A 9,383-nucleotide genomic window follows, 5' to 3' on the forward strand; every position below is an offset into this window, starting at 1 on the left:
TCAGACATTCCCTGAGGTTTTTTACTCATTAAAAATGTCAAAGTTGCACAAAGACTATTTTTATTTTGCATAGATTAAAAACACAAATGGCCTAGGAACTATGGAACGCCAGGACTGCCATAATGAATTAATTAAATACACCATTAAATAATTAATGAAATGTGTCAATAATTAATTAAAATTGGAATTAATTAATTAAATAAATAGGTATGACACATGTAATTAATTAATTATTGCCACATTTAATTAATTATTTATGTATTTCACATTTTAATTAATTATTGACACATTTCATTAATTGTTTAATGATATATTTATTTATTTCATTTTGGCAGTCCTGGCACCTGGCTCTCATCTTGAATTAATTTTATCTGTCAGCCTCACCCATCAAACTCAGGGGGCGGGGTTAACGCTGCCCATGCAGCTTCTCTAACATTTGATTGGTTGCCGTGCAAAGTAAGTCAAAACAGGTCGATCCTAGATAATCGATTGCTTGTGTAGACTTGGGGCAGCCAGGTATCCCAGAATGCATTTCCAATCACAGGCAGCAATGGTGGTGGTGTAGTTTTAAAATACCCGTTTTTCTGTCACCAACTACACTTTTAACAGTGTTTTAGCCGCGAATGTCGCGCCGTAATCTTCACATGTCTGGTCAGGTTGTCAACATAGAACATGTTTGCAAAAGTGCTCAGATGTTTTCAGAGATTTCACTAGCTCTGCTAACAGTCAGCATGCAGAGTGCACCAAGGGGGTTACGTTAACCGGTTTGTTTACATATTCCACTCTCCGTGTTCCACATGTTGCATTTGCAGATTCTCATTTTCACCGAACGATCGTCTCTTTCCACCTGGTCTTGTGTCTCTGTGCTTCTGTAACATAAAGAACGAGCTGACATTTTTCTCACGAAACCAGCGATCAGCTCAACAGACCCTCAGTTTACCTGCATGCATCCTCCTCCTCATCTGTCAGCTGTTTAACACCTGCTGCTAATTCAAGAAACACGCCTACGTTACCTGGTGATAGTCACAGTTTAACTGGGCAGCCGGTGCACAATATAACGCAATGTCAGCGCATTTTTCTGCACAAGATAAGGAAATATAGTATTTTTCCCGAGCGCAGAGCTGCTGGAGCTTGTTTCCTTACAGAGCACTTTATAGGCGAACCAGCTTCATCGGCGGCTGATGTCCAATCACAGGCACACAGCTTTGAAACCTCACCTGAGTTTTAGCTCTCAGTGGTTAAACGCTGGACTTAATTCACTCAGGTTTTGTCTGTCGGGTCACGTTTACTTCGCTGTTTTATTTACAACTGAGCAAATCGGTTTGACTGAGGTTAAAGTTACGTTTCATAACTGCATAGTTTTACAGACCTTTAATGGTTCACTGGCACATGTGTTAGACTGAACTATTCGCTTTTCTTTATCTGGTGTGTTTTGGATTTAACAGTGAATTTTGAGATTAAACTGATTTTTAAAATGTTTTATACAAAGAGGAAAGAGAAGGCGCATTTCCACCGAGAGAAGCAGAGTTTGCAACAGCATGTTCATCATGCAGACTGCAACCTGGACAGAAATATTATATCATCTGTTTCTTAATAGTTATTCAACTGTATTCTAAGCACCAGCTGTCTGTTAGAATTTTTAGAGTTTACTTAACTAAAAATAAATGGGGTTAACATATAATTTGTGTGATTTATTTTTTTTTTCTCTCTCTCTCTCCCTTTATTTTTTATTTATTTTTTTTGCTTTTTCGGTCATGTTATGTTTAACTGTCAAAGGCTTGTTAGAAACTGTGTAACACATCGTGCAGACTTCTGGATGTTAGAAGAAAACTAATACTGCTCATGAATGAGACTAAAGGCAGGAAGGTGTCCTTTAAAACTAAACATGTTAGTAGGACCTCCCTATTTATATCATAGTTTATGATATAGCACGTGTATTTCAGTAATAGCCTACTGATTTCAGTGTAGTGGTGAACAGTCACACAGCTCACATGGGCCTTATCTCTGATACTCCTTAACTATAATTTATCCAAGTTAACTTCAGTTAACCATTCAGACGGTTCTTTTGCAATGAAAAACGTAAACACTCATGCTGCCGGTTGGTTTCCTCAGTGCCAGCTGTTAACGTTATAGCTGCTTATGCAGTAACCATGGTAACCACGGACTGAGCGGCTGGATCGACGGAGGTCAGACAACAATTTTACAGGTATGATCTTAAAACAGGACACAGCCACTATACGTGCTGGCCTCATATCAAATGTGAACGCAGAATGAGTCTATGTTTGACGTTTGTTTATATCTAATCTTCCTCTCAAACATTTAAACAGCAGCGAGTCTGCACCGGAGGGGATACAAACTCAAATTGTCGGAACAGGTTTGCTCGTTTCTTGCGTGTATTCATTTGGTAATTTATTAAATGTATAACTGTTATTCTAATCTGCTGCTGAGTCTCTTACACTGATGAAAATGCAGATAACACAGATCACGGACACCTGTTCAACCAATCACTTTCATTCTACTTTGACAAACTGACGTTCATCTGTTACAGTGTTGTTAGACTGCTATATTTTTTGGTCTTTATGCTGTAGATTTTCACGTCTCTAAAATAGTTGGCAGTATTAAGGATGCTTTTCTGTAAAATCATATTGATATGACCCGTGACATATTCGTAGATGACAGTTAGATTAGTCAGCTGGGAAACTCTGGGTTAACTCAGAGAGCTGAAGATATCGTGGATATGCTGACCTCGCTCCGTGGTGTACAGGGCCGTTTACCCTCATGATTAATATTCACAATAAAAATATTAGCCGAACATCATGAAGTCTGTATGTGTTTCATAGTGTCGAACAACCTTTGTACAGTTAAAGCCAACAGTTACTACATGACGGAAACACCAACGTTATTTCTTTTATGCGTTTATACACAGGTCACGCTGATTACTGAACAAAAACCCAAAGATCAGCTGTTAATCGGATTTAGTTGCTCTCTCTCCTCCTTAAACATGTTTTTAATGTTAGTTATAATTCAGAATTGGCGACTGAAACACGTAGGACACATAAGAACATCAGGAAATAAAAACCCGATAAATATAACCTCAGTAAAAGAAGTCAGTGTCAGCGGCGGTTATTACAGCTGTGTACCGGGGCCTGCGCTTTGTCGGTGTTAATAACAGCTCGATTGCTTGCGAGGCGAGCGGGTCTATCCCACGCTTTGCCCACCGACCACAAACCGACCAGACATATGAAGATTAAACCGCTACATTCTCGGCTAAAAAAATATTAAAACTGTATTTGGTGACACACAAACAGGGTTTTTCAAAGTTCAGTTCTGTTAGTTTCCACATGCCGGTTGTTGTGTGCTAGAAACAATGGCCACCAGGCCAAAGCAATGGTTTTGACTCGATCAGCGTTAACCCCGCCCCCTGGGTTTGATGGGTGAGGCTGACAGATAAAATTATTTCAAGATGAGAGCCAGGCGCCAGGACTGCCAAAATGAAATAAATAAATATATTATTAAATAATAAAAAAACACTGTTAAAAGTGTAGTTGGTGACAGAAAAACGGGTATTTTAAAACTACACCACCACCACCATTGCTGCCTGTGATTTGAAATGCATTCTGGGATACCTGGCTGCCCCAAGTCTACACAAGCAATCGATTATCTTGGATCGACCTGTTTTGACTTACTTTGCACGGCAACCAATCAAATGTTAGAGAAGCTGCATGGGCAGCGTTAACCCCGCCCCCTGAGTTTGATGGGTGAGGCTGACAGATAAAATTAATTCAAGATGAGAGCCAGGTGCCAGGACTGCCAAAATGAAATAAATAAATATATCGTTAAACAATTAATGAAATGTGTCAATAATTAATTAAAATGCGAAATACATAAATAATTAATTAAATGTGGCAATAATTAATTAATTACATGTGTCATACCTATTTATTTAATTAATTAATTCCAATTTTAATTAATTATTGACACATTTAATTAATTATTTAATAGTGTATTTAATTAATTCATTATGGCAGTCCTGGCGTTCCATAAGGAACAGGTAAGTCGCACAGTTCAGGCTACCTTTCTCTAGTTGAATGATGCATGATGTTGTTTGTCCCTCAGAGTTACGTCTGGTTCAACATCAGCAGCGTCGACACATTTGAGAGAAACCTCGAGACGGCAGTTCTGGAACTCGGAATGGAGTCAACGCACCAACCTGCCGTCATCTACAGCTCTGAGAGTGATGGGTGGGTTTGGACACACAAACGCAGCATGCATTATGTCAGCCAGAGGCTTTAATCAGGGGTAAAATCTTTATTAAAAAGGGCCTAACAACCTCAGTTTCTATAATAACATTTGTGAAAAAGTAGCTTTCCTAACGCTGCTTTTTCTTCCTTCAGCTCTTTCCTGTTGAACATGATCCCGACCGTGCTGGTGATTGGCTTCCTGCTCTTCATGCTGCGGCGGGAACCAATGGGAGGAGGCGCTGGAGGTGGTAGGAATCCATTTAGCATGTCAACAGCCAAGATGATGAAGGACAACATCGAAGTGAAGTTCAAGGATGTGGCTGGTTGTGAGGAGGCCAAGCTGGAGATAATGGAGTTTGTGAACTTCCTGAAGAACCCGCAGCAGTACCAGGACCTCGGAGCTAAGATCCCCAAGGTAAAAATCCGAGTTTATCAGACGAGGACTTTTCATCTGGTGGAATAATTTTGTGGTAGTGCTGCCTTTTGCAGCACGAGTTTTACAGCATGTTTTGGAAAATATTTTGTTTGACATCCTCCCTGTGAAACTCCCACTATCGCCATATTTTCCCTGTTTATATCTGGTAGTATATAAACATGCACGCTCAGCGCAGTGTGCTGGGTAGGAAATTTTCCGGTTGGGAGGGGCCATTAATGATGCATTTGCAGCGTGTTTGAGAGAAAAAACTCTCAGTGAATTAGGTCTAGACAACTTAATATTTCCACGGCAGCCTTTATTTGATGGTTACAATAAAGTCATTTTAACCTCTCGATACATCAAGTGTATGCAATAGATCTCCCACCCCTAGTTTCTGCGATACCAATAACTTACTTTGACTGCATTTGATCATCTGTTTTATTTATGTCTTTGCTTACAATCTTGTTTGTGTCTGCATGGCTTTGCTCAGATATGTGTAGAAATGCTTATGAAGAGTTTATTTCACATTGATGAGTCCCTGCTGCACATTTTATTAATAAAGCTTTTACTGTAGTCCATTTTATTAAGTTTTGTTCCATTCTGAAGATAAAGTACCTTTGATTTGAGCACATTATTAGTGTAAAAACACTGAGCTGTTTTCCCTGCTGTGTGTTGGAAATTCTGGACTCTTAACAGTTTTAATCCTGTAGTAGGATCCAAAAAGAAAAATCCAAAAACGAAACCTGAAATGAAATCAGTCATTATTCGTAAAGATACAGGCTAAAGACGAGGCATTTATAAATTAGTGCCGTTTTTTGAGGGACAGTTTGTCTTGGATGTGAACTGCTCTCAATCACTTTTAACTGATGCCGTTTCTATCTCAGGGAGCCGTGCTGTCCGGACCTCCTGGTACGGGAAAGACTCTGCTGGCCAAAGCTACAGCTGGAGAGGCCAACGTCCCCTTCATCACCGTCAACGGCTCCGAGTTCCTCGAGATGTTTGTGGGCGTCGGTCCGGCCCGAGTAAGTGAATGAACCCGGAGCAGATCCTGGACCATCTGAGATGACTCTGTTCAGACACTGAATGTTTGACTGTTCTCTCTCCTCATGAAGGTGAGGGACATGTTTGCCATGGCGAGGAAGAATGCCCCCTGCATCCTCTTCATTGATGAGATTGATGCAGTGGGGAGGAAGAGAGGAGGGGGGAACTTTGGGGGTCAGAGTGAGCAGGAGAACACCCTGAACCAGCTGCTGGCGGAGATGGATGGTAGGCAATCTGCATTTTTGAAGTGGAACATACTATCCCCCCAGCCCCCCATTAGATTTAAGTGTCTTCATCTTTTTCTACAGGTTTTAACACCGCCACGAATGTGGTGGTCCTGGCTGGAGCTAACAGACCGGACATCCTGGATCCTGCTCTGCTGAGGCCGGGACGCTTCGACAGACAGATCTACATAGGTAAGCAGAGTCTTTACTGCCTTACTGCAGTCTCCACATCTTAAAGTATTGGAATGTGCCCAAATCATTCTCCCGCTAACCACAGTGCTGCCAGTTGGTGTGAGGTGTTGATTTGCTGTTTGCATTCTCCAAACATGCCATTTAGAGACCTGATTAAGTGTAAACATGGCAGCGAAATGTACCTACGAGGAATATCTGGGTTTTCCAATGTGATCAGCCTGCTGGAGGACGCATGCGGTGCCCTGTAAAATCATGCTCATGTTGAAGCTCCGCAGAATAAGTTTTAGTTGGAATGCAGAGGAAGAATTCTCTCCTGTCTTCTGTCAGGTCCGCCGGACATCAAAGGCAGGGCGTCCATCTTTAAAGTCCACCTGCGACCAATCAAACTGGATCCCAATCTGGACAAAGACGGTCTTTCAAGGAAGATGGCAGCTTCCACACCGGGATTCACTGGTTTGTAACAGTTGGATCGAATAACAACAATGTAACGGCACTATCGCAAAAATGTTTTTATTTTGAATCATTATATTTGATGACTGTTTTTTCCCGTTTGAATGAATCAGGAGCTGACATCGCTAGTGTCTGCAACGAAGCAGCTCTGATCGCAGCCAGGCACCTGAACCCATCCGTCAACACCAAACACTTTGAACAAGCCCTCGACCGGGTCATTGGAGGTGAGTGTGACATCACCTAGTACGTGACGGCTGTGTACGGTTGTTTCTTGTAATGGTCTTTGTGTGGTAAACAGGACAGTTTGTATCTGACGTCCTTACAGTCTGACTCCCGGGTTGTTTGCTTTCAGGTCTGGAGAAGAAGACTCAAGTCCTGCAGCCCACAGAAAAGAAGACCGTCGCCTATCACGAGGCCGGTCACGCCATCGTCGGGTGGTTCCTGCAGCACGCTGACCCTCTGCTCAAGGTAGGAGCTCTGTCCGTGCTTGGGCTGTGTCGTTTCTGTTATGACTCCAGCTGCTCTGTAAATCTCCACCAGTTACAGGTGTAGATGGGAGCTGTGGGTTAACCACACATGGTTTGTATCCAGGTGTCGATCATCCCGCGGGGGAAGGGTCTGGGTTACGCTCAGTACCTGCCTACGGAACAGTACCTGGACACCAAAGAGCAGCTGTTCGACAGGATGTGCATGATGCTGGGAGGGCGTGTGGCTGAGCAGGTTTTCTTCGGACGGATCACCGCCGTAGCTCAGGACGACCTGAAGAAGGTCACGCAGTCTGCCTACGCTCAGGTACGCACGTGTGACTAAAAACACACTCCCTGTTTGATTCCCACCAGCAGAAGAGTGCTGTTTGTGCCGTGACGCATCGCTCTGCACCCTGATTTGCAGGTGGTGCAGTTTGGGATGAGCGAGAAGGTGGGACAGGTGTCGTTTGACCTCCCCCGACAGGGCGAGGTAGTCATGGAGAAGCCGTACAGTGAGGCGACAGCGGAGATCATTGACGAGGAGGTCAGAGAGCTGGTAAATCGAGCGTACGAGCGCACCCTGCAGCTCATCCAGGACAAGAAGGACCTGGTGGAGCTGGTGAGACTTTCTAATACGCAAAAACACAACATAACCTCAGATAAACGCTGAGTATTCTTTCCATGATTCATAGTTCAAATAAGGATGAACTGAAGCCCCACATCTGGGCTTCAGTTCATCCTCTGTCTGAAACAAACCAGTTAAGCTCCACCTCTGCTGTGATCCTCAGGTGGGGAAGCGCCTGCTAGAAAGGGAGGTGTTGAACAAGGCTGACATGCTGGAGCTGCTGGGCCCTCGGCCGTTTGAGGAGAAGTCAACGTATGAGGAGTTTGTGGAGGGGACCGGCAGCTTCGAGGAGGACACGAGCCTGCCGCAGGGCCTCCGAGACTGGAACCAGGAGAGAGGAGGGGAGGCGGAAGACAAAAATTCAACTCAGGACAAACGGCAGGCCATGTAGAGTCCAAAAAACACCCAACACGTACCAGCTGCAAAAAAAAAAAAAGGTCTGACAGAGTCTGGGAGGTCTGGGGGAGGTACTGGGTTTAGGAAGAGCACGTGGCCATTCACCCCGATTTGTTCTACCTTCAAGAAACTTTCTAGTTTAACACGTTTAAGATAAGGTGAAATTAACATGTGCACGTTCATGAACTTAAACATAAAAATACAAGATTTCACCAGGTGATTTCACAGATTTCAATAAAATTGTACTTTTTATTCAGTCAACTTTAACTTTACTTGTCCGTCCTGCAGAGGATCAATACCGCACAATCTGAGACAGCTGCACTGCTCGTTAGTGCTCTGTCTTTAAAATGTAAATAGTTGGTGACCTGTATAACTGATATGAAGGTTGGTGGTTATAATTTCCTACTACTTGTTAATAGTAGGGGCAATGTTGGGAGCACCTCAGATACCTCCTCCTCAGATCCACCAGTCTCTGGTCAGTCTCTGCTTGTAGAATTTGTCCAGAGGTTTCTTCTTTCCAACATCTGGGCAGGAATTTGCTCCAGAATGCCTTTAAGACTCAAACAGGAGGCTAGAATGTACACGATGCGCATTTAAACGGTGCATACAGACTGACTCTTCCTTTATTTATTCTTCTAAAGGGGAGACCCCTTCCTGACCGATGCCTTGCTGATAATGAGGAGGATTATTTTCTGTGTGTCCAGACTAAAAACACTGGATCGTTTTTAAACTTTTCTTTTTGTGGACAGCAGTTACTCTTCATACTGACACGAAGAGTCGTCGGACCGAAACACCTCAGCAGCATCCGTCACTTCGGATTTCTTTTTGTACAAACGTTTTGATCATATTGATTTTTGTGTGATGTTAACAGAAAATAAAAAATGAAACATTTCGTGTAAGTTATGCTGATTTAAAGTAAAAATCCCCCTAAAATACTGAACCACAGACCGTCAGTGATGGCTGCAGGCGTCGCATTTCAGCCCCAACGCGAGTCGTTCCCTTCAGAGTTAAAGGCTCGTCTTATTTTATGTTTTAAATTTTCATCAGCAGCATCCCTGAAGGGACTGAAACGAATTAAACTTATCTCGCTAACGAATACTTTGAAGCCTGTTAGCATCCAAATGAGACGAGCGCCTCCTGGAAGTCTCCCAGCACAGGAGATAGATACTTCATGTCCTGATTTGTGTAAACTGATTTTTCATTTATAAGATGGATTTTCAGGTTATTAATAAGCTTTATATTGGAATTTGGAGCCCCTACAATGTTAGAGGGGGAACTCGTACAGCTCCAGCGAGGAAGAACCCGCCGGTGTCGGGCATACGGAAAGGCAGC

General features: G+C 43.0%; 1 protein-coding gene across 1 annotated transcript in view; it reads left to right on the forward strand.

The window, feature by feature from the left end:
- LOC146384473 (mitochondrial inner membrane m-AAA protease component AFG3L1-like) overlaps positions 1-8,943 on the forward strand; it is a 17,540-nt gene extending 8,597 nt beyond the window's left edge. Inside the window, exons 4-14 of the mRNA XM_084936446.1 lie at positions 4,117-4,241; positions 4,395-4,656; positions 5,541-5,678; positions 5,769-5,922; positions 6,006-6,113; positions 6,441-6,566; positions 6,677-6,787; positions 6,916-7,031; positions 7,155-7,355; positions 7,455-7,649; positions 7,819-8,943. Of these exons, the coding sequence (XP_084792572.1) occupies positions 4,117-4,241; positions 4,395-4,656; positions 5,541-5,678; positions 5,769-5,922; positions 6,006-6,113; positions 6,441-6,566; positions 6,677-6,787; positions 6,916-7,031; positions 7,155-7,355; positions 7,455-7,649; positions 7,819-8,046 (1,764 nt within the window). The 3' untranslated portion in view covers positions 8,047-8,943. The remainder of the gene's footprint in view (positions 1-4,116; positions 4,242-4,394; positions 4,657-5,540; positions 5,679-5,768; positions 5,923-6,005; positions 6,114-6,440; positions 6,567-6,676; positions 6,788-6,915; positions 7,032-7,154; positions 7,356-7,454; positions 7,650-7,818) is intronic.
- Positions 8,944-9,383: the final 440 nt, after the last annotated feature.

The sequence above is a fragment of the Perissodus microlepis genome, chromosome 7, assembly GCF_051167445.1.
Source record: "Perissodus microlepis isolate ML-2025 ecotype Zambia chromosome 7, ASM5116744v1, whole genome shotgun sequence".
Lineage (NCBI taxonomy): Eukaryota > Metazoa > Chordata > Actinopteri > Cichliformes > Cichlidae > Perissodus > Perissodus microlepis.